We start from the raw sequence: 24,199 nt of genomic DNA, 5'->3' as shown, positions 1-24,199 counted from the left end.
CTCGACGCTGCTGCTGAGGGCTGTTTAGATGGAGAGCGAAGTCACTGTTGGGCCAGGCCCAGCAGCCCTGGGCACGGCCAGCCTGGGCTTCTGGTCCAGGAAATCCGGGGCTTTAGGGGGAGCTGAGAAGACTTCACCTGCCAGGGTTGAGCCAGGGCCTCTGACGTCACTGGCTTGGTGAGGAGATGAGGCTAGAGGCAAGGAGTAGGATGGCTGCATCTGTCTAGGAGCCAGTGGGTGAGGAACGGGTCCACAACTGCCAAGTCTGCACAGAGACGCAGAGCACTTGGGGCCCCAAACACCCATGCGAGCCCTTGAGTGCCCTTCAGCTGAAGCTGCTGGGGCTCTTGGGGGTGGAGGCCTGGCCCAGCCTCTCATGCCTGGGCAGCCTGCGTGGCAAGGACTCCCTAGCTGATCGTGGGTGTTGGGTTCCCCCTTGGCCAGCACTGGGCAGCGATGGCAAAGCTGCCCAGCTCTCCACCGGCTCGAGGAAGCGGGCGCTGATTCTGGGAGGAGTGGAGGAGGCAGCTCTGCTCACAGACAGCAGGTGACCCTTCCAGCCACCCCCAGGAGCAGACGCTGCCCAGCCCCGCACACAGACCCTGGACTCACAGCGGAGACAACACAAGCAGACAGTTCCAGTCAGCACCTGGGACAGTGCCCAGGGAACTCATGGGCTCCCCTCCCACACGCACCAAGGGTCCTGAGCCCTGCTGGCAGCAGGCTGAGAGCTGCTCCGCAGGCTCCCCACAATCCGCACGGCTGGTCCAGGAAAAGGGGGATTCAATTTCCCAGCTGAAACTAGAGCCCTGGAAATGACTTCCCTTTGCCACTTGCAGCGGGGGGCACTGCACTGGCTCTGAGGACAAGAGCACACAGTGAGAGGGGCACCCCAAAGCCAAGCCAGTGCAAGAGGTGTGGACACAGGGCTGGAGCAGCTGCCCCCTCACATGCTGCAGGATGCGCTGAGCCACCCCAAACATCTCCCAACATGTCACTCAAAAGGGAGCTGGCATGTGAGCACAGAGACGCTGGGGCTCCACCAGGGTGCTGTCACCATTTCCACAGCTCCCTCCCCAGGGGCTGAGCTCAGACCTGCAGACTCAGGAGGGGCTGACGGGGTTTGAGTTATGGAGGGCCACTGCCACTGCCCAGCCAAGCAAGGAGAGGGGCTCCCAGAGGTCACGCAGGTCCCGAGGCGGACGACTCCATGCCCTCAGCCCAGGATGCAGAGCGTGAGGGCTAGTCCCTCCGGAAGCGAGCTCCCCAGGGACTGCGGTCAGTTAGCAGCAGCAGCGAGTGTATCACCAGCAATTCAAACCAAAAAGAAAAGAAATGGAGGAAGCCCCAGCAGCCAGAGCAGAGCGAGGGAGGGGGGTTGCAGGAGGGAGGGGGGTACGTACCTCCTGGAGTTTGGGGCAAGGAAGGGAAGAGCCAAAATCATGGAAACATACAAATGAGGGAGAAAAGAAAATTAAAACAAAGAAATTAAACCCGCCCTCGCCCTGGTGCAGCCAGCGCTGCACGTTCGTGTTGGCCAGGAGGGGGTGCTGCTAGAGCAGTGGGGACAGGTGCCATGGAACTGGCCAGGGGGGACCGGGCTGGTGTGCACTGTCCTGGCAAATAGGAATGCTACCTGCAGCCAGGCAGATGCCCAGCACGGCCAGCGGGCGCCTGGCTCACGGGCTCTGGGATTCGCTCCCTGGGATACAGAGCCAAGGAGCTCTGCTGGTTCACAGCCCTGCATGGGCAGAGCGGCAGGCAGCACCCCAGCTGCAAACAGCCAGCGCTTGGGACTGCTGGGCCTAGACAGGGGTTTGTTTGGGGCCCACTGACCCAGTGAGTCGCTCGGCAGGCAGGGCCCTTTCCCTGTCCTGTAGCCAGTTTGCTGCAGAGCACCCAGCAGCTGGAGGCCAGTGGGTTTAGAACTCAGAATGACGGGTAGATGGCCTGAGATCAGCGTCAGGGACATGATACCAACGCCAGTGCTTGTGGCCGAGCTACCCTGCTGCTGTCTATGGAGAGCCCATGTGGGGATGTGGCCCTTCACCCATCCCTGAGCCAGGCCCCACATCCCATCGCAACAGGCTGAGAAACTCTGGAGAGTGGGAGGGGATCCCTCTCAGCGCCCCAGCCCAGGCTTGTGCAGGTGACCAGGAGGGCCCGAGGGCAGGCTGGGTACCCCTGCTCTAGGCACGTCCTGTGTGAGTGGCAGACCCTCTCCTGCTACCGACGGGGCTGGCACAAGGCAGAGAGACGTGAGAGGGTACAGTCCAAACCACAGCAAGAGCCCCAGGGAAAAGCCTCCAGATGGAGTCAGCTCCTGCCAGGGCCTGTCGGGTCTCTGCAGCCCCAGCTCTCGACCGGGGCACAGACAAGAAAACCCCAACATAGCTACTGAAACAAAGAAACCCATGAGCCGGGGTGGCCGCGCAGCTGGGGAGGGGCTGCTGGTGCTGTGGGGAGCTGCAGCCGGGGCGCAGGGATGCCATGCATGTTGCCTGCATGTGGAGCCAGGATGTGCAAGGTGATGATGCTCTGGGGAGGGTGTGCCAGGAACCAGGCTGTGGCATGGAGGAGATGCATTCAGCCTGGGGCAGCCCGCAGTTCGCCTTTGAGTGAGTGTGGCGGGAGACACTCCAGCAGGATGTAGCCAAGATCCTGGGAGCCGTCACCAGCCCCCAACCAGTCCCTCCCTGCCGGTACCGCAGACCCCCAGACCTCCCACAGCTCTCCCCCTCTCAGGACCACGGCCCCCAGGAACCTCCCCCCCCATCCCCTCCCCCCAGCATTGCAGTCCCCAGAACTTTCACCCCCCCAAGCATTGCTGCCCCCGGGACCGTCCCCCAGCCCTCCCCGAGCACCACAGCCCCCAGAACTGTCCCCCCAATCCCTCCCTGAGCATCACAGCCCCTGGGACTGTCCCCCCAATCCCTCCCTGAGCATCACAGCCCCCAGGGCCGTCTGTCCCCCAGCCCTCTCCAAGCACCACAGCCCCTGGAACCGTCCCCCATCCCTCCCACACTGCTGACACCATGATTCCTGGGATGCTCCCCCCACCACTTTCCCTTCCCCTTCCTCCCAGCACTACTGACCACAGGACCTTCCCTGCCTGCCAGCGTTGCACCCCCAGGTCCACCCCATCCCATTCCACACAGTCACCAGAAAGTGAGGCTGGATTCCCAGGGAGACTGGCCAGCCTTGCTGAAGGCCAGCAGGGTTGCACAGTGCCACTGAGGGCAAGGTGGGACCGACTGAGGCTCCATTACCGGGGAAAGTGCCTTGGGGAGGCTGCAGAGCTGGGGCCAGGACATGCAGCTTTCGCTGCAGGCTGAGCCACGGAGCTCACTGCCCATCGCTAGCGCCCCTGAGCAGGGGGTCGAGAGGCTGCAGGCACATTCCTGTGGCCACGCTCGGCTCCCGGGGCAAAGCACTCACCGAGTTTCAGCAGCCAGCCCTCGCGGTCAGGGTTGAAGAAGGTGTGGGTGAGGTCATTGCCGTCGTCCTCAGGGATTTTGAAGGGCTCGTTCTTTATACTCTCGTAGAGATTCTGGCACAGAGAGAAGCACACAAGGGTCAAATCCAGGGCGCAGCTCCCCTGAGCCAAGGGAGCAGAGCCTGGGGCCAGCGAGCCCCAGGCCGGGCAGCAGAGTGAGCCCCAGCCCCAGATGCCAGCCAAGGCAGTACCCCCTGCCTGCCTGTGCCCTCACCCTGAGCAGCTCCTCCGGCAGGTCGCCCCCGTCGTTGATGCCGCGGTTCATGGCAATGAAACGCTCCACCGTGGGCTTGTCCTTGACGTTGGGGTTGTGCAGGCTGGTGTTCAGCATGATGATGGCGAAGGAGAGGACGTAGCAGGTGTCTGCAGGGCAGAGAGAGGCAGGTCAGCTGGGCCCTGGGCAGGCCAGGCACATGGTGAAGGGCAGAGAGGCTAGGCTGGGAGCACCCTGCACAAAGCAGTCCCCAGGCTCATTCCTGGCAGACACCGCCACACCGGGCCTCCACTCCCTTCCTGGGCCCCCAGAGAAATGCAGACCCCATGCCCCAGCAGCATGTGGGGGTTCAGAGCCAAGGATCAGGCAGACCTCTCCGGCTCTCTCCAGGGGCCTCTGGGTTTGGAGTTGGCTTCGCAACGAGGCATTCTGGGGCAGCCTGAGGCCCGTCCGTCAGAGTGCCCCTGCCCCGTGGGGAGTGCTGGTACCTGTGGACTGAAAGACGCCGGGATTGCATTGACAGTACCGCTGGGCAAACGCCTCCATCATCCGATCGATCTTCTGCGCCTCGCCCGGCAGGCGGAAACTCCACAGGAACTGCCTGCGGGACGGGGGTGGGTATCAGGGATGGGGCACATGGCCTCGGAGTCCCTCCCCCACTATCTCGGGCTGACACCCCACAAGGGCAGGGGACAATCCCCATCAGACCAGTCCCTGCCAGAGCACCCTGGGCACCCCGCCAGGGCTCACCCATGTGCATGGGGATGGGGAGAGAGGTGCCCAAGGAGACAGCTCAGCCCCCCGCGCACACACTCACCGCAGGGCTTGCACCAGGTTGAGGTCAGTGAATTCGTGCAGCTCCACGAAGGCGTGCAGGACCTGGATGTTAAACTCGTCTCTGCCGGGACAAAGGCAGAGCCCAGGGGCCCCAGTCATGGCTGCACCATACCCCCAGGTCGCACTCTGCCCCACCCAGCCCCCTGCACCTGTGACAGACACTCAGCCTTCCCCAGGGTCGGGGGCTGCAGTAGCATCCTCACCCCTGGGGGGCAGCCCTGCCCCATGCCTGGCCCAGCCCTAGACACAGGTACAGCCCCACCCCCAGGCCTCCCATAAGTCTTGAGGGCTGCCCATGCCTGCCGACCCTGGAGCCCAGCACCAAGCCAGGGAGCAGGTTATGGGCATTGGCACAAGCTGCTCATTTCTGAGGCCTGGTAGCTGCACTGTCTCCTCCGCCCCCCTGACCATATGTGGTACAGGCTGGGTCTGGAGTGGGGCCCTGCCACCTCTGTGAAGCGCTAGGGGACGCCAGTGGGACACCTGCGCTGCCTTCACCCCTGCACGCCCTCCGCTCCAGCAACCACCACACGCCCCTCCCACTGCTGCCACAGCCACAGGACCTGCAGGCAGATGGGAACTGCCAGCCCCATGTCCTTGCCCTGGCAGCAGCCAATTCTTGGCACCTTAGCCCAGGCTAGTGGGCCCGTCCTATAAGGCACCAAGAGGAGATTCCTCCCTGCCCCCTGCAGTGATCAACTGATGCCCTGGCCACAGATGCCACCACCCTGGCCAGCAGCAGGTACCTCTCTCCCAGGTAGTCACCAATGGCTGTCTTGTTGAGCCCCTCCCCCTTGTAGAGGAACTGGGCGATGTCCTCACAGGTGTTCTTCAGCAGGTCATTCTCAATCAGGAACTGGATCCCCTGGGAAGGCGGGAGAACAAGGTCTGTGACGCCAGCTCTCAGCACTGAGAAGCACTGCCTCGAGGGGCACAGCTGAGCCCATGCCAGGAGGGACAGGAGGCTCCTCAGCATCCCCATCACCAGCCCAGCACAGGGAGCCCTTGCTGGGAGCAACCGTCAGGCACCCTCTGGGCACAGGAGGCTGCCCCCTGCCATAGACCCCTAAGCCATCCTCCCAAGGGAGCCCAGGAATCCAGCAGTGCTCCAACCCCCATGGGATGGGGGTTCTAGGTAAGAGTGATGGGAAGGGGACCCCAGAGACAGAAGCAATGCAACAGTGAGAAGCCGCCTCTGTGGATGGAGCCCCCCATCCCCAGGCCCTTCCATTCTGTCCAGCACATGGTACCCCCAAATCCCAACATGGAGCATGGCCTGGAACGTCCGTCCCAGCGACCTGGGGAGGCTGCATTGCAGTGCCTGGACCACTGGCTGAACGGGGCAGGAACCACCACCTTCCCCTGGAGCTGTGATTGCAGCTCTGCGTCTCTGCCTGCAGCCCCGCCCCTGAGGCACTGCCCTTACCTTTTTGGGGTCCATGTTGAACTTCTTCCTGCCCATTGCCACCTGCTTGTTCCTCTGCATGGTTTTCCTATAATGCACAAAGGCCAGCTCTGAACTCCAGGAGCAACCAGGTGTTCTGCAACCAGAGCAGACTCCCTGTGCCAGACTGCGGCCTCTTCTCAACCCCAGAGAGACCCATGTGAGCCCCACCCGGGCTAAGTAGGAACCCCCTGCTCTCTGCGCCTGGGTCTGGAGGCTGCAGCCCCTGAACACGGCACGAGCCAGAGCCCAGGACACCAGGCCATTTTAAAGAGCTGTTTTGGGGGGAAGTTCTCAGAGCCCTCAGCCCCTTGTTGTTAAAGGATCCCACCGCATGCCAGGAAAACCAGGAGGCAGGCCCTGCCCCGAAGAGCTGGCATGCCTGCCCTGGGCCCAGTGCAGGCACAGCCTGGGGACCAGAAAGGGCTTTGTGCAGACTAAGTGCACAGGAGGCTGCTCCTGTCTGGCCCCGCACGCTGCTTTTGAGGATGGATGGGGACTTGAAGGCCTGGGAGCTCTGGCCCAGCAGGCTGCAGCTTCGCACGGTGTGACTCTAGGGGGAGGGGAACCCTGATGTGAGGGTGATTGGAAATGACACTGCAAGTCAGTTTCCATTGGCCATCAGGGCTCCCTAATCCCGCGCTGGCACCGCCTGCACCAGCTCAGAATAACAAAGGCAGACAGTCTCCAAGGCCAGACGGAGGGGCTGGGCCGTGGAAAAACAGGGCCATTTGGAGTAGCGGATCAGGCCAGAGATCCCGTTACCGCATTAAGGAATAAGAGGCTGCCTGGGAATTCCAGACCGCGCCGGCGCTCATGGGACTGTGGCCTCCTTAGCCTACACCCCCCCTCAGCCGGCAGCCAAACTGGAGTTACGCTGGGCCGAGAGCCTGAGAAACTCCCAGCTCATCCCCACACCCACTAGGCACAGCTAAGGCTGCCGGTGCTCAGGCTCCTCTGGGGCCTTGCTTCCCCCTGCAGGGACTGGGCCCCAGGAACAGCCCGCGGCTCAGGGGCAGGCTGCACAGTGCCAGGGAGCTAGATGCCACTCTGCTCAGCCAAACGTGGCTGCTCACCCTCTCGCTCAGCCAACCGGGTCAGAGGCAGGACTCACCTTTCTTCCGTGGATCCCAGGTTCTCAATCTCATTGGTCACTTCTGCTATCTCATCTCTCAGCCGCTAAGAGAGACAGACACACATGGTGAGTGGGGAGCAAGGTCCTCTCACCATGGCATGGGGGGCTCACCACCTCCCCCAGCTCCCTCAATCCAGGAGCTCACACCCCATAACTCACCCACTCTCCCAAGCTCCAGGGAGGGGAATGACCTGTCCATGGTCACACACCCAGCAATAGGACCCAGGAGTCCTGAAGCCTGGGCCCCTGCTCCAAGCCAGGGCCAGCACTCCCTGGGGTGGTGCACCCGGAACCAGGCTCTGCATTGTTCTGCCAGGACAAGCCCAGACAGACAGGCAAGGGACACAGACCATGCCAGATACAGCCCAAGGTTAACTGTGCCAGCCAGGCCAGGAACACCCCACCCAGACAGGAGGGCAGCCTTGACCCTCCCCAAAGAGGGCCAGCTGGGGTGAGTGCCAAGCCCAGAGCAGCCCGGAGACCCCAGCAAGCCCCTTCCTGAAGTGCAGTGCTGCAACCCAGCAAGCTGGTGGCAGCGCTCAGCTAACAAACGGGGAGCCGGCAGTGCTGTGGGCGCTAATCTCCAAGCAGCACCAAGGCGCTCTGCTCCAACAGGAAGGAAGAGGCCCAGAGGTTAACGTAATTACGCTCTAATCCTTTTAGTTCATGCCCAGCATATGGCGATAATTAAGACTCTGCTGCCTTAATCACTAACATGATTGACGAGTGTCCCAGATGGGCCCCAGCACCCCACTCAGCAACCGGAACTCCATGGAGCAAAGACCTGGCTCAGTGGCCCCCAATCGCCCCCTGGCTGCACACAGGACGCAGCCAGCACCTGGGCCCTCAGGAGGAGTCACAGGTCATCAGAAAAGGCACCAAATGTGAAATACGGAAAAAGCAAGAAACCCAAAAGCCCAGCATCTCCTAAGAGAGGAGAACAGACTGGGAAAGGGGCCCTGCCAGGGAGGGGGCAGCAGCAGCCTCCAGTGCCAGGGCACCCCATGAGATCAGTGCAACCAACCCAAGGACTGGCCCCCACCCAGCCCCCAGCTGTAGGGAGAAGGGGGCATCTCTGGGAGAGATAGCATCGTGCACTGCCAATGGGGGGCACAGCCACGGCTGGCTCCTGGCCTGCTCCACTCTGCCCCCAGCACACTGGCTTCAGCCTCCTCGACTTACTTCCCTTTGGCCCCCATGCTCTGCCCCAGAAACGTCAGGGGAAGAGCTGCTCTGGGGAGCGGAGGGGAGGGGGATGGTGCGCGAGCTGGGAGCTGCTCCCAGCCGGCCAGCCTGGCTTTGAGAGCAACGTTCCCTGACAGCACTGACTAGGGGCCCCGGGGCTGAGGCTGGAGGGGAAGGTGACAGGGCCCTTCTTACAGGCTGGGAGGAGCAAGGGCCAGAGGGGAGAGCGCATCCCCAGCACTGCCACAAGCCACAGCGACCTGACAAGCCCAGTCAAGAACAGGGGAAGGCCACAGTGAGGTGATGCTTGCACAGGGCGCTACGATGGCTAATTGAGCCCTTCAGCAATTTCTCTCCCATCCCTCTTCCCCGGGCAGCAGCAGTGCAGAGGAACGCCCTGCACACTGATGTGCGGTGACACTCGTCCCTCTCCCGCGGTGACGGTGCTGAGGCCAGAAGGGCTGCCGAGAACAGAGCATCTGAGGCAGGAAGGGGAAAGGAACAGCAGGCCAACTGCAGAGCTCGACATGCCGACGGGGAAAGCGTCCCGGGCTCCAGCCAGGCCTGGCTCAGAGCGCATCTCTGAACAAAGGGCACCTGCAGATGATTCCAGGTCTGAGCAGAGCTGGGCTCCTCTCCAGCACCTTCCACCCCTTGGCCTCCCACCTCCTCACCTGTATGTCAGCCAGTAGCTCCTGCTTGCGGCGACGGATGTTCTCCAGCTCCTGGCACTCCTCTGGGGTCAGGTCGCTGGGGACTGCAAGAGGAGAGGAGAGACGGTTAGGCCTGGCATATGCACCCTCCCGAGCCCTGCGCTGCACAAGCTGGGAGCTCCCCTGGCCATGCTGCTGTGCTATGCTGAGGCATCTGGACTCCATCTGTGCCCCACACGGTCTCGGAGCAGGACAGAACTGGGGAGGTCAGTCCTGCCTAGCAAGCAGCACTTCCCAGGGGCTATCACCACCTACTCTGCCCTAGCAGCCTGACTCCTGACTACAGCTTGGGGTCTGCACTGCCTGACCCCTTTTCCAGGGATGAATCTGGCTTTGCTGCTGGCCTTCCCAGGGCCCTGCTCTGGCACCTGCAGGCAGAGAACAGCCGTGCTGGACCACAGGGAGAGCTGAGTGAGCACCACACGCCAGGTCTGGCCTCAAACCTGCCTTCAGCCAAAGAGCGTGTCTGGGGGCTATTCCCACCTCAGGAGCCTCCAACAACCCGACCAGAATCTCAACCTTCTGCTCCCAGCCACGGCCCCCTGCACCCAGAAGGCAGTTTCTGGACAAACCAGCAAGGGTAACAGCACCCCTTTCACAGGGGCCTGCAGGAGCAGGGGTCCTCTGGATGTCAGCTCATCCAGGCCCTTATTCCTGGCTGCAGGGCCCACCTATTTGCATACATGGGCCACGGCCCCTTCCCTTGGGATCCCTGCCCTTTTCAGACCCCAGACAGTGGGGTGGCGGGGCACGCTGGAAGCTCCACCCGAGGAGTGCGAGTGTCCTTCACATTCCACACTCCTCCCCAACAAGCCAGTGCTGGCGGCGGGGAGCTCCCTCCTGGCTTGACGCTGCCAGATTCCTGCTGATTCAGCAGCCCAGGACAGAGCAGTGAGCTCTGCCCAGGGCCTGCCACCAGCCACATAAACACAGGGAGAGTGGCTGCAAAGGGCAAGTTTGCTAATCCCCCACTCTTCCCCCCCCCGCCCCACAATCAACAGGGCCATGGGAGGCCAAGACCAGGGAACTGACTCAAACCTTTTTAGCCAGAAAGCAGCCACTGCAGAAGGTCCCTCTCCCTCCACACAGCCACCCCCTTCAAAAACACTCCAAGGAGGGGGACAGGGACCCTGCCCTTGGCAGAGATTAACTGGGAGCCCAGCCCAGGGTCTGTCTCAGCGAGGAGATAGAGCTCCTGACACAACAAGGGCCCATTGTGCCGCCTGAATAGACAAACCAAACAACAAGAGAAGCTGCTTTTTGTTGCTTTGCAGCTTTTAACATGCGGGCAGGAGCCCAAAGCTGAACATGCTGCATCTGCTGCATACAAAGGAGACAACTCTTCAAGGGATAGCCGGGGTCACAGGGGGAGGCCGGGCAGAGCAACAAATGCCATGAAGTCAAGTAACTTCCCATGTGCAGCCCTCCTGCTGCAGGGACATGTGCCCCTCAGCAGCAAAGAGGGGGAGGGATTTCTCACACCTGGAATAACACCCAAGGGCAGCTCAGTGTACCAGCCATGGGGCTCCCAGCAGCAGCACAGCCCAGGGAGACGGCACAGATCCCAGCACAACTTGCCAGAAGAGCAGGGGGCTCCCCTGGGTGCTGCCTGCTCCATTTCCCCTGCCCTCAGCTCCAGAGCTGGCTGCATTTCAGTTCCCCCTGCACTTAGCCCCCATCCCATCCCACCCCACCCCCAGCTTGTGGAGCAGAAGGAGCATGGCGGTGCCATCCCAGTCCCCACTATCCCTCACACGGTTTGGGAAACTGAGTCACAGAGGGGAAAGTGACTGTGTCTAAGGCCTCACAAGTCAGTAGCAGCGCTGAGAATAGAACCCAGGATCCTGGTTCCCGTTCCTGCCTAGCCAGCAGATAAGGTTCCCTAGCATTATGCCTCCCGAAGACAGAGCACCAGGCAAGTCCTGCAGGAAGCTACCATTTCAGCCAGCAAATCACATGCATTACAACTGGCTGGGCCTCTCCCCACTTGTGGGATGAGTGTGCCAGTGCCCAGCTCATTCAGAGCAGATCCCTCTGCAGAGAGGGGAGAGCTGTGCAAAGACCCCCCTTCCTGCCCCAGGAGTCTCCCAAGGGGGTGCTCCTATCTCTGCAGCAGGCACCCACCAGCTGGGCTCAGGAGCCACCTCCCACCCACGTCCCAGCTGGCCGGTGCAGAGCTCTGGGAAAACAAGCTGCAGAAGCCGAGGTGCTGCATGCCCAGGGGCCACCCCCCCACACACCCCCGAGGGCTGGGGGAGCTCCTTGCAGGATACCACATCCCTGCGGCTCACGGGGGCTCCGCTGACAGGTGGTGCTGTGTGAGCGCCCCTGCCCCACTGCAAGTGCCAGGCCAACCCCGGGGTTCCCCCCTGGGGTCCCCTGTACCCCAACCCGCCCGGGATCAGGGCTCTCGGCGCAGCGAGCCCCGCTCAGACCCGCCCAGCCGCACCGTGGCAGGGCCCAGGACTGAGAATCGGAGGGGGCGGTCCCCCGCCCCAAGGATCCGAACTCCGTGTAAACGCCTCCGCCACCCGCTCAGCCCCTATCCGAGCGCGTCCCGCCCCCGCGCAGCGACGGGCTGTCCCGGGCCAGGGATCCCGGGGCCGGACCCTCAGCAGCGTCCCCGCCGCCCCCGACACCCCGGGCCCGGCAGGTCCCCGCTCACCCCATCCCATCGGCCCTGGGCTCCCGCGGCGGCAGCGGCACGGCGCCTCCCCACCAATGCGAGCCCCGCCCGGCCCAGCGTTAACCCCCGGCTGGCCGGAGCCTGGCTCCCTCTTCCCCAGGGACCGGCCCGCTGGCTCCGGACGCCGAGGTGCTCTCCAAGCAGGGGCGGCCCCCGGAGGAGCCAGCCACAACCCCGACTGCACCCTTCCAGGTGCCGGGGACAGGGCGAACCTCCACTGGCCTCCCGTTGCTGACACAGGCCAGCGCCTCTCAGCAGAGGCACCAGCAGTTCCTGGCCCCCAGTTCTTCTGGCAGCACTCATCAGACTTCAGTTCCTTGCCTCCATGGTCCGTTCACGAATCCGGGCGGGTGGCTTCCGCTGGCTCCCTTGATGCCTTCAAGGAGCAGTGGGCGCTGTCTGAGGTTCTCTGCTCGGTGTCCCCATCAGGTTCCCCTCTTATGACCCTTTGACCGCACTCCTGTCCCTGTTCTTTTATTAGTTGTCCCCTATAATCAGTGGGGTCTGTGGTTCTGTGGGTCCTCCCCTTAGGCTGGGGGAGGATCCTTTAGCAGTGGGTGGGCTTTGCCCGCCCACTTCCCAGAAACCCAATAGATACTCCAGTGACTGACTGCTCCTGTCCTGAGGCCTGAGCAGGAAACCTACCTTCAACTTCTCTGGGCCAGTCCTCGCTCCCAGCCCTTGTGTCTCCACCTTGTTGCCTTACAATTCTAGTGGATTCAGAGGCAAAATTTTCTTCGAGTTGTCATACTGCTTTAACAGCTGCATATGTTCCTCTAGGCATTCCACTGGAGTCATCATTTCAATCGTGTTTCTGCAGTTCCCTAGCCCCTTGAAAAATCTCCCAAACATTTACTGTAGAACACAGGGCTGGTGGGACCCTCCGGTCAAGTCCAGCCCCTGCTGTCACATAGCTCCATAGATTCCAAGTGCCAATGGGACCATTGTGACCATCTACTCTGACCTCCTGTCTAACACAGGTGAGACCCTGCCCCAAAGAATGCCTAGAGCAGAGCTGCTGGAGGAACATCCCATCCGAATTGCCAGTGAGGGAGAATCCACCACAACCCTTGTAAACCATTCCAATCATTAATTACCTGCCCTGGTAAAAACCTACATCTTATTCCAGTGCCAAATATAGAGCTAAAGTCGCCTCTCGGCTCCTACCTGAGATTCCCATTCATGCATCCCAGGATCGCATTGCTCCTTTGGCTACAGCGTCACACTGGGAGCTCATGTTCAGTGGATCATCCACCACAACCCCCTAGCCTTTTTCAGTCACTGCTTCCCATCCCCATAAGCATGGCCTGCATCCTTTGTTCCTAGATGAAGACATTTACATTTAGCCATGTGAAAATGCCTACTGTTTACTCGCACCCAGCCTACCAAGTGATCCAGATTGCTCTGAATCAGAGTCCTGTCTTCTTCATTATTTATCACCCCCCAAAGGTTTATGTCATCTGTAAACTATCCAGGCGGATATTGGGATTTCTTTCAGGTCAGGGATACAAATGTTAAATAACATGGGATCATGTACTGATCCCTGTGGGTCCTCACTAGGAACATGCCTGCTCAATGGAGATTCCCCATTTAGAGTTACATTTTGAGACCTGCAGTCATCTTTCAATCCAATTACTGTATGCCAGCTAATAGTTCTCAAATGCAACCCAGACCAACTTCCAACTACTTAGGCTGTTTGCCCCCAGTACTACTATGAGGAGGCTGTTCCAGAACCTCCCTCCTCTAACAGCTAGAAACTGTCTTCTACTTTCTACCTAAAAGTATTCGTGGATAGTTTGTCCCCCTCTGTTCTGGTCCCAGCATTGTCCTTAGCGTCAATAGCTCCCTGCCCTCTCTGGGGTTTACCCCAACGTGTTTAGAGAGAGCAATCGGATCCCCTTCACTCTGCTAGGCTGAACAAGCCAAGCTCCTTTAGTCTCCTCTGGTCAGCTCAGCTCTCCACTCCCCCACTCATCCTAGCAGCCCTTCTCTGCACCTTTCTCACAGCCACAACACATCAGCAGCCCATAGGCCTCCTGTGATCTATCAGCACACCCAGGCCTTTTGCCTCCTGTCATTACCAACTAACGGGCTCCTGGCACAGAGATACTAATAAGAACTTCCGTTAAGTGCATGACCTTGCACTATTAAATTTCATCCCATTTCTATTACTTCAGGCCTCAAAGTCATCCAATTCTTTTGGTAGACGAGCTGCTAATTTTAATGACATTGCCTACCTGTTAGTAGCACCTCCCGTTTTGTCATCTCTGGCTTTATTATAATTATTTATACTGTGGTATGCCTAGAGGCACCAGCCACACATCTGGACCTGTTGTGCTAGGCACAGTGCAAACAGAACACAAAGACAGCCCTGCCCAGATCACCCGAGAAGAGCAGGTCTCTCTCTTCAGCATCCTCTGTCATGAAGCCCAATACAAAGACATCACTAAGTGTCTCTGCAATGCCCTTACCCTCCTCCCTTTAGTCCCTGGCAGCTTCCTGCAGGCTTTCTGCTGCTGACACATTTAAAGAATTATTTGTTGTTCTGACTTTTCTCTCAAATCCTTCTTTGCTGTCCTAATTTCTATTGGATGTTCTCCATCATGGCTTAGGGGGCTTTCTAGTGCCGTCCGTAGGACTGGTCTTCTGCTTTCTAAAGGACCAGTCCCCTTTGGCTGCAGGACTCTCCTGTCCCACGCCATTTAAGCCTGGTGCTTTGCTCTGGCTGCACTGCTTCCTCTTTCCATTGGGCTAGATGCACCACTCGGGCAGCTCCAGTCACTTTACCTCTCCAGACTCAGCATGGAAATTTCCTCACTTCTGATGATGGGGCCTTTTTGACTAGCTTCTCCTTTCCTGGAACTCCCCCTTCTAAAGGTCAGTGCCACCAGCTTTTGGTCTGATCCCTCCAGATTTGACTGGATCGATTCCGAGCATTACCAGCCCCATGTCTGTAAAACTCCCCAGGCAGGCCCTCAAAGTTAGAAGACTCTCTTGAAAAGTATGTGGCATTTTTAAAGAGTGTGGGGCAGTTCTCTGCCTCAGGGTCTGAGGTTTCTGGGCACACTCACATCATGCTTTCGAGCTTCTGCACAACCAGCTAGATACATTGATCTAAAATAAAGCAGGGGCTCTCACCTAATCTCAGAGCTGGAACTGGAGCTTTAAGACCACCACCAAACACATGAGACTTGCGATAACGTCACCTGAGTTGGCATCATCAGCCCCACCCCGGATGCCTAACATGGTCACAGTGACTTAGCAGCTCAACTTCCGACTCAATCGGCCCTTCCTGCACGTCACAGCTGCAGCTTTCCACACAACAGCGACGCTGCTGGGACATCTCAAATCCCAAACAAAGGAAATACCATTTGAACCCAAAGAGACAAGACAGGATGTGCAGAAAGCACGGCTGTCTGCGCTACCCACTTCACGTGCAAGGTGCTCGGATACCAGGGTGATGGGTGGCAAAGAAACCCCCAGAACACAGCACAGCAGGGCTCAGGACTGCAGTTACATCAAGGGCCAGGCACAGTAGCTTGGCTGTAGCCACACAACCGTCCTTCCTCAGCTCGATTCTCAAAGCTGCCCTGCCCAGTGCTTACTGCATTATAGGAAAGCGGGTCTCCCCCGCCCCTTGGCTGCCACCAGCCAGCATTGACAATGACTCCTAGTGCTCACGACTCCTTGTGTCGCTTGGCAGTTCCACTCCCATGTGGAGTAGTGTACAGGTGGGGTGTGGAGCCCAGCCTAGGACAACTCCAGCTTGCTGCTAGCCCAATGAGCAGCCAGGCGCAGACAGCAGCACGGAGCCTTTGGGGAGGGATGGAAATTCACACCACTAACACACTCGGTTCTTGGAGGACGAGGTGGCTGGGAGAACTGGCACAGAGGAATCCCTGGCACACCCCAAGCACTGCAGGGTTCCAGCCAGCATGCTGCTCCCCAGGTGCTGCCAGGGAGACTGCCCAGGCGAGGTAACTAACGGGCAGACAGAGGACTGTGGGACAGAAGGGCCCAGGCAGGCAGCCATCATGGCCCGAGGAATCTCCATTCCACTGCCCAGAGATGCCCTGCCACCCTGAGAAGGGTGCAGCAGGCACAGCAACCCTGGGCAGGGGGCACTGCCAGGCAAAAGGGGCCCGGGTACAGACGGGAAGGAGTGCTGGGCACGAGACTCTGCAGCCAGCTCATCCCAGCCTACAGGGTTGGGGCAGGTGCCCACCTGCCCTAGGATGGCAGGGCTCTGGGGCCCCCGTCAGGCTGGGCAGTGGGAGCTGAGCCTGCAGATAGCAGTGCTGCTGCACAGAGGGTAAATGGGCTCGTGACACAGACCTGCCAGCGTCAGCATCAGGAAAGGTGAAGAGAAACAGGGACACCGTTTGTTTCTCATGGGGATAGAGAAGAGGGGACCTAACCCATTCGTGGAACCCTCCCCTGGCAGGGAGCCCCAGGCGTCTGTGCAGCAGGGCAGCCTGTTTGCACAGGGCTGGCAGCTCCCCCGCGGTGCCTGCGCCCATCAGCGCTCGTCCTCTGTCTGGAGTGGAGGCGACTCTCAGGAGCTGAGTCAGTTACAGGCTCATCCCATCAGAGAGTCCAGAGGCAAAAGGCAGAGAGGACAAGGGAAGCGCGGGGGGAGACGTAGCCACACCAGCCTCTGGACACAGAAATATGGAGGGGGCCATTTCCCACCATCCAGCTATACTCTCCCCGCTTTCTCAGGGCAGACCCACCCTTCCCAGACAGGACATCAAACTGCTGAGGCTGCATGGGACCTTACCCCAACCTGGACAGTATCGACTGCATAGGGACTCAGGAGTCCGAGCTGGGTCCCCCCAGCATGCCTCCCCCACATTTTCCCAGCTACTGCGAGTAGCTCAGGTACAGAACTCCAGCTCTCAGCAGCCTGTGAGGACAGAGGGGGAAGCCCCACAATGGGAGAAAGCAGGGGGCCTTCACTGCCTCGACACCCACGGGGGCCGCCACTTGGCTGGGCCAGAGCCCACGTTTCAGCTGAGACAGTGCCTCAGTCCAGGTGCCGCCCAGTGGGGCAGCTGGCCCTGGGTCTCAGGGTAGTGCAGCAGCTTGCCATTCCCAATAGGCCCAGCCACAGGCCACTGAGTCAGGCCAGGCCTGCTGCAGCAATGGCCACTGCTCCCCGCCAGGCCACGGCTTGGGTCAGGACAGAGCCCACTAGCTGCGCTAGGCTCAGGAGCAGGACTTGGCTCGCTGGCAGCAGCAGGATGAGTGCAGAGTAATTGGGGTGTGTGTGGGGGGGGTATTCAGGCTTGTCCCCCTCCCCATGCAATGCCAAGAGCAAGGGAACACTCCTGAGGTGACGTGGTCAGCCCCTCCCCCCGTTGCCTGCACCAACAGCACAGCCCTGTCCTCCTCCCACCTTAGGAACGGGCCTTCTCCTGGAGGGGGTCGCACTAAAGCCACTCGCCCAAGGAGCCAAGCGAGGCGGCTGCTGGGAAGGGGGTAAACAGAGACCTGCAGGGAGGAGCCAGGGACTGGCTCTTCCCCGAGACGTTGGCCGAGACATGGACAGGCGCTGCAGTGATTCTGAACAAAGCTGAGCCCAGCTCGGACCCGTGCCCATCTGAACCAGCCCCAAGGAGCTACCGAGGGCATTTCCCCGTGCTGGGCGCCAGGCCAGAGCAGCACCCCCTCCTCTTGCCACATCCCCCCTCCCCCAGAGCGCTGTGTCAGACAGCATCACTGCCCCCAGACTGCAGGCTTAGGGCACAGCTGTTAGGAACAGGGGCAGTGCTGCAGCCAGTAAGAATCCCTGCCAGAGCCACTGAGCCACAGTGCCCCAGTCCTGGCACAATTCCACAGGATTCAGCCTCCAGAAACATGCACAAGATCTCACTTCCCTGCCCAGCTCACGTGCCATCCACGTGCCACCCCACTTTATTCCTGTGGAGACCAGGGTTCAAGTGTCCCAGACTAGAATAGCCAGAGGCTGGGGTCAGAGTTAAGGGGCCTGGGCAGAGCCTACAGGCTCAGGGCCAGGATAGTCAGGGGATGGTGTCAGAGTTAAGGGGCACGAGCAGAGCTACACATTGCTGGTTAGGCACAAGGTCCCTCCGTCACTGAACAGAGTTTGCCAGCCTCTCTGCTTAATACATTTGGGGGGGGGGAAGGGGCAGCTGAGCCTATCAGCAGCCAAGATCTTTGCCAGAAGCTCTGGGAATTGCTGCCACCCCACATTCACCGTCTGCTCTGCACCCCAGCAAATTCTGACAGGCACCCATTCAAAGGGACCCATCCCCCCAAGATTCAAGGTGAAGGGGACCTGGGGGGAACTTGCAGAAAGCAGCAGCCAAGCCCCACCCCATCCCCAACAGCTTGGCAAGGAGGGCCCGTGGGACTTGTTTACTCCATTTGCAATTTGCCCAGCACATTCCCAGCTGCCTGGAAGCTTCGGGGCAAGCAGCAGCATGACCTGGAGACGCACTGGAGCCTGCAGCTGGGAGGGACCCAGAGACGCCTTCTCTCAGGGAGCAGCACCCTTAATCCTTCGCCGGGAGGGAGAGCAGAGACCCAGCTCCCGACAAGCTGCCCATGCGCTGCCTTGGCCAGCAAACCACGAACCGCCATTGGGATGCCCATGGGTCAGAGTGTTTACTCTGGAGGCAGGCACTGCCCCATGGAGCTACCCTCTGGGGCAGGGGAGAGCACAGTCCACAGGGGCTGATGCAGTGAGGCGATTGGGGCAGGGCTCGGATGGCCTAGCCAGGGTCCCTGTGCTCTCCCATTCTCCAGTATATGGGAGAAGTGGGATCATTGGTTCCTTAGCACCCGAGGCATGGGCGGAGCTGACCTCCTGGGTGCATTGGGCACTGCCAGCCGGGCACCGCTACAGCACTGACAACAGGCCTACGGGGAGTGCTGGACTCAGGCCCAGCGTGCATTCTGGGGCAGGAGCAGAAATCCCTGGAGAGGAGGGACCCAGGGGTGCCCCCATCACCTCCCCAACAGGCCACCCATTAACACCACTCAGAGAAGTGGGGCTTGGATGTTCCCCAAACTCCTACCTGAGCCACAAAGCCATATGGGGATCCACAGAAACACCACCCTCCCAAGGCATAAAGCAAGCCACCCCCACTCTGCCGACTCACCACTCCCCTCCTCTGTCCTGAGGACCATCCTGGCCAGCGCTCCTGCAGGGCCTGCCCTGTGGCCTGTCCTCGGCTCCAGCACTAGGTAAGCTCCACCAGGCCAGGCGGGGTGGGACACCTGCCGCTCACTGCACTTCCCGGAATGACTCACAGTCGCTCTGAGCCAGTGATCTGTCAGCCGGATGGGCAGGCGTCATCCGGAGCTACAGTACAACACCCTGTTCCTGCCGTCAGCAGTCATTAACCCCTCTGCTCCCAGACAACCCCAGCTCAGCACACAGTGCTCTGAGCCAGAACTCTGGCCCAGGCACTGCCCCAAGACACGCCAACCCGGTCCACAGCATCTGCCACAGACCCTGGGCTGGGCCGGAGGACACTGTTCCTACTCTGCCATGGCCAACCTGGGCTTTCCTACCACCCCAGGATCTGGGGCAAATGCTTTGCCCTGCTACATGGGCCCTAGGCAACAGCAGTGTTACCCACCATAGACAACTTGGTCTGGGGCTTCAGACTGCGTCTTTGGAGGATGGGAAATCCAAACCTCTCTGGGGGTCCCAGCAGGCCTGGGGGTGGGTAGGGGGACAGTTTTGGACCTACGGTCTGGGGGTGCCAAGGACACTGCTGGGACGTGAGAGATTTCAAAGTGTCCAACAGCCATGTTCCTTCAGACAGCTCCTCAGAATACCCCCAGCAAAGCACAGTGGAGTACAGCAGCCAAGCCCCAGGCCTGCCAGCCCCAAAGGCTCTGCTTTCCCCTGCCCACAGGAGCCAGACACCTGGCTTGAGGCCAACCTTGGCACAGATCCCCTCCCCCATGGGCTTCCCCACCCTGCCCACAGCCTTGGGGTTCCCCCTCCCCCAGTTCAGCTCCTAGCCACAGCGCTGGCAGGTCACTGCTGCTGCTCCGGGCACTCACCAGGCCCTCCCAGAGCCCCTCTCCCTGCATGTCTCAGTGAGGAGGGGCTCACAGGGGAGTGCAGCATCCCGGCGAGTTGGGGTCACAGAGGGGACTGACTTCTCCCTGCTCTGGGACATCAGGCCTCTGCACCCGCAGCTGTATCATCTTCAGGGCTAGGTCTTGCTTGCTGGCCCCAAGCACTGCACTCTGTCCAGTGGGTGTCCCAACACCTCGCCTGCCAGCCCATCTCCTTACATCCCCTCCGTCATCTGCAGCTCCCAGGGTGCTGGCAGACCCTTCCATTACCATTGCTGGCTTTCACCCCCTTCCCCAGCTCTTTAGCAGACAAGGCCCAGGCCGATGCCTGCAGGACCCGCTGGACGGGGCCCAAGGCCAGTAAGGTAATTAACTGGCTGCATCCCTAGGTAGCACTGCTGGCTCCTGCTCCCGCACAGTCCTCTCTCTCGCCAGGAACAGACAGCCGCTTCTGCCCAGGCCTCAGGGCAAGAGGCCAGATCCTGCCTCCCCCGCACCCCCACCACAGGAGATATGCCAGTCACAGGGCCTCACCTTGGCCCGTGCTGTCCCCTGCTGGTTACACAGGAACATGGGCGCTGCCAGGCTGGCTCAGGCCAGGGCCCACCTAGCCCTCAGCAAGCAGGAGCCCTGCAGCAGGCAGGCACAGCGTGACCTGCTCCAGGGATAGTTCTTCCCACGCTGCCTCAGAAGCTGCCCACATCATGAAGCAAGAGGGTTTGTCCTGTCCCACAGGCCTGGTTATTTTAAATGTTGATCGATTGTCATCTACGTCCTCGCTTTCCCGACCTCTGCTCAGCACCAGGCCTTGGCATGTCTCATGGCAGTCAGGTCCACAGGATGCTGCTGGGTTCAGGGAGCAAACCCATCACAGGACAGGGCTCTCCTGAGCACCAGCTACTAGCAAAACCCACCTATGCTGCGAGTCCCTGCCCAGGGCCAGCCGCACAGGCCCGCGAAGCTCACCACCATCCCACCTCCCCGGCCATGGACATTGTGGGCTTGGGGAAGCTTGGCACAAAGGCGGCACTCTGTACTCATGTGATGGAGTAGGGACTGTCTGTGTGGAGGATGGGAGAGCAGGGGGTAACTTTAGGTGAGGGACAGGTGCTCAGCCTGTAACCTGAGCTAGGCAGGGGGAAGGGCTGTCAGCACTTTGCCCAGGAAGCTGGACAAAGGAAGGGGGCCGGCTGGAGGGAGTTGGGAGAAGCTCCGTTTCGGTTTTGGGCTGGGTGGTTGGAATTCAAGGAATCTCAAGCTGAGGACTAAGGTTCCTGAACCCCAGAAGGATTTGATTGAGGGGGCCTGGTTGTGCCTACAAGCTCTGCTGTATCCTTCGTTCCTATTGTCCAATAAACCAGTGTCTGTCACTGCTGGGAGTGGTCAGCCGGCAGCTGAGGGATTCCCGAGACCCCCCATTCCTATGCCAAGGGGAAGGGTGAGGAGGAGCCCAGTGAATGTCGAGGGCACTGTGACATCCCCGGCCAGCAGGGGATCATCTCGATGAAGCTCACCCGCCAGCAGGGGATCACCCCGGCGATGCTCGGCATCCATGGAGCGGAAGCAGCTGGAATGAGAGAGAGCGCTAAAACAGAGAGCTGGAGGATCGTTGAGCGACAGAGAATATGAAGCGAGACAGACAGCGGGAACTGCAGGAGAAAGAGACAGCGTCATCATGAGCTGGAACTGGCGAGGCTGAGGGGCAGCAGGCCCCCAGATGTGGTGAGTGAAGGGGGGCCCAGGACTGCGCGAAGCTTTGATAAGTGCATCCTGGCCCAGCGTAAGGAGGGGGAGGACATGGATGACTTCCTGGATGCCTTTGAGAGGGCCTGCGAGCTGCACCAAGTAGGTCCTGCAGACAGGCTCCGGGTTCTCACCCCCTTACTGGACCCCAAGGCCATGGCATTGTACCGCCAGCTGGAAGAGGAGGAGAAAGGGAACTACAAACTATTCAAGCAGGCCCTGCTGCGCGAGTTTGGGCTGACTCCTGAGATGTACCGGGAGAGGTTCTGGAGTCAGGATAAAACCCCTGAGGTCTCATATCTGCAGCTAGCCGTCCGCATGGAGGGATACGCCAGCAAGTGGGCAGATGGGCCCCAGACGAAGGGGGACATGGTTAAACTGCTGGTACTGGAGCAACTGTGTGAGCAGTGCCCATCCGACCTGAGGCTGTGATTGAGGGACCAAAAGCCAGAGAACCCACGACATGCAGGGCGGCTGGCTGATGAGTTTGTGAAGAACCGGTCAGGGGGTGGCCAGGAGGAGTCTCAAAGGAACAGGCCCACTGCGATGCAGAGAGAGAGTCATCCTGGGACCTCCCAAAGGGGGAATAGGGAGAACTCCCTCCCAAGGGGAACGCCCAGCGTCAGGGACAACTGACCACTTCGAGGGGATCAACGGGACATGAGCTGCTATCAGTGTGGCCAGAGGGGCCACATATGGTCCCAGTGCCCCAGGCTCAAGGACAGACTGAGCAGACTTACCCCACACCGGGTTAACTTGGTAGAGACCCAGCCAGATGAGGGGCGGCATTCGCAGGAAACGGGGGCTGACCGCGTACCACCTGTGAAGGAGGGAGGAGGGCCCCAGGTCAGCTCCTCTGGGGGGCTGGATGCTCTAGGCTCCGAGTTTTTGGTTTACCGGGTGGGCGCAGGGCTGCCCCTCCGGAAAGAATGCATTGTTTCCCTGGAGGTAGATGGTAGGAAGGTCACTGGGTACTGGGACACGGGCGCAGAGGTGACGCTGGCCCGGCCTGAGGTGGTGGCCTCAGATCGGATGGTGCCCGACACCTACCTGACCCTGATGGGCGTGGGTGGGACCCCACTTAAGATGCCCATGGCGAGGGTACACCTGAAGTAGGGGGCCACCTACATTTGCCCACGGAGGTGTTAATGGGGGGGGACCTGGAGGTCTGGCCAAGCAACGCCTGAGGTGCCCTGGTAGTGACCCATAGTCAGAGTCGGCGCAGGGCGCTGCACCCTGACAATGGGGAAGGTACTCTGCCCGAGGCGCAGGACCCTAACCTGGTGGGGAAGGAACGCCTAGGGACACGGGTCAGAGAGCCTGCGGCCTCAGACCCAGCCGACAAGAGAGAGCAGGTCCCCATCCCTGTCCCAGCTGCTGAGTTCCAGGCCGAGTTGCAGAAAGATCCCTCCTTGCGGAGGCCAAGGGACCTGGCCGACTTCAGTGCAGTACAGTCCATGAGGAGAGGTTGTAAGGAGAGGTTCCTGTGGGAGAAGAGGTTCCTGTACCGAGAATGGGCTCCCCCCAGGGAAGTAGAGTCATGGGGGATCAGGAGGCAGCTGGTGGTTCCCCAGACATTTCGCCACAAGTTACTGTACCTGGCCCATAACATCCCTCTCGCAGGGCACCAGGGAATCCGGCGCACCAGGCAGAGGCTGCTACAGAACTTTTACTGGCCTGGGGTCTTTACCCATGTCCGACAGTACTGCCAATCCTGTGACCCCTGCCAGAGGGTGGGGAAGGCCCGAGACAAGGGGAAAGCGGCTTTGAGGCCTTTACTCATCATAGAAGAACCTTTCCAGAAGGTGGCCATTGACATAGTGGGACCCCTCAGCAAGGCAACCCGGTTGGGGAAGAAATACATTCTGATGGTGGTAGATTTTGCCATTAGCTACCCCAAGGCGGTGGCCTTGTCCTCTATCGAAGCAGACACCGTGGCAGATGCGCTGCTGACAATTTTCAGCTGGGTGGGGTTCCCCAAGGAAGTCTTAATGGACCAGGGTCCAACTTCATGTCGGCCCTGCTCCGGTCCTTATGGCAGAAATGTGGGGTCCAGCACAACTTGGCCTCAGCGTATCACCCCCAGTCCAACGGGCTGGTGGAAAGGTTCAACAGGACGCTAAAGATGATGCTAAAAACATTTATGAACCAGCACCCGCAGGACTGGGACAAGTACTGACCTCACCTGCTGTTCGCGTACAGGGAGGTACCCCAGGAATCTACTGGGTTTTCGCCTTTCGAATTGTTATATGGAAGGCGGGTAAGGGGGCCCCTGGACCTGATGAGGGACGAATGGGAGGGGAAGGCCACTCCCGAGGGAGAGTTGGTGGTGGAGTATGTCCTGACCTTCCGGGAAAGACTTGCCGAGCTTGTGGGCCTGGCCAGGGAGAATCTGGCCCGAGCCCAGAGGAGGCAGAAGGTCTGGTATGACCGCACGGCACGGGCCTGTGCCTTCGCTACCGGGGATCAGGTGATGGTTCTCATCCCCGTGAGGAAAACCAAACTCCAGGCTGCCTGGGAAAGGCCCTTCAAGGTTGTCAAGCAACTAAATGAGGTAAACTATGTGGTGGAGCTGTCTAACCAGGCACATCACCACCGGGTGTACCATGTGAACATGATGAAGCCATACTATGACAGGGGGAATGTGGTGTTGGCAGTGTGTGGACATTGGGAGGGACAGGGAGA

General features: G+C 60.1%; 1 protein-coding gene across 5 annotated transcripts in view; it reads right to left on the bottom strand.

Moving 5' to 3' along the window:
- The window catches only part of CYTH1 (cytohesin 1), a 45,351-nt gene that overhangs the window by 4,430 nt on the left and 16,722 nt on the right, over positions 1–24,199 (bottom strand). For 2 of the 5 annotated variants that reach the window (XM_030534000.1, XM_030533998.1), the window contains 8 exons: positions 8,986–9,068; positions 7,106–7,170; positions 5,974–6,040; positions 5,294–5,412; positions 4,528–4,608; positions 4,199–4,311; positions 3,711–3,859; positions 3,438–3,550 (listed from right to left, as the gene is read on the bottom strand). In XM_030534000.1, coding sequence (XP_030389860.1) covers positions 3,438–3,550; positions 3,711–3,859; positions 4,199–4,311; positions 4,528–4,608; positions 5,294–5,412; positions 5,974–6,033 — 635 coding nt within the window. In that variant the 5' untranslated portion in view covers positions 6,034–6,040; positions 7,106–7,170; positions 8,986–9,068. Of the gene's footprint in view, positions 1–3,437; positions 3,551–3,710; positions 3,860–4,198; positions 4,312–4,527; positions 4,609–5,293; positions 5,413–5,973; positions 6,041–7,105; positions 7,171–8,985; positions 9,069–18,837; positions 19,009–21,285; positions 21,395–24,199 lie in introns of those variants that run through there. The other 3 variants (XM_030533997.1, XM_030533999.1, XM_030533996.1) reach the window with 3 other exon arrangements.

Source organism: Gopherus evgoodei, chromosome 15 (genome assembly GCF_007399415.2).
Source record: "Gopherus evgoodei ecotype Sinaloan lineage chromosome 15, rGopEvg1_v1.p, whole genome shotgun sequence".
NCBI classification, from domain to species: domain Eukaryota; kingdom Metazoa; phylum Chordata; order Testudines; family Testudinidae; genus Gopherus; species Gopherus evgoodei.
Note: the sequence above shows the minus strand (reverse complement) of the source record. Positions and strands in the feature narration are given on the sequence as shown.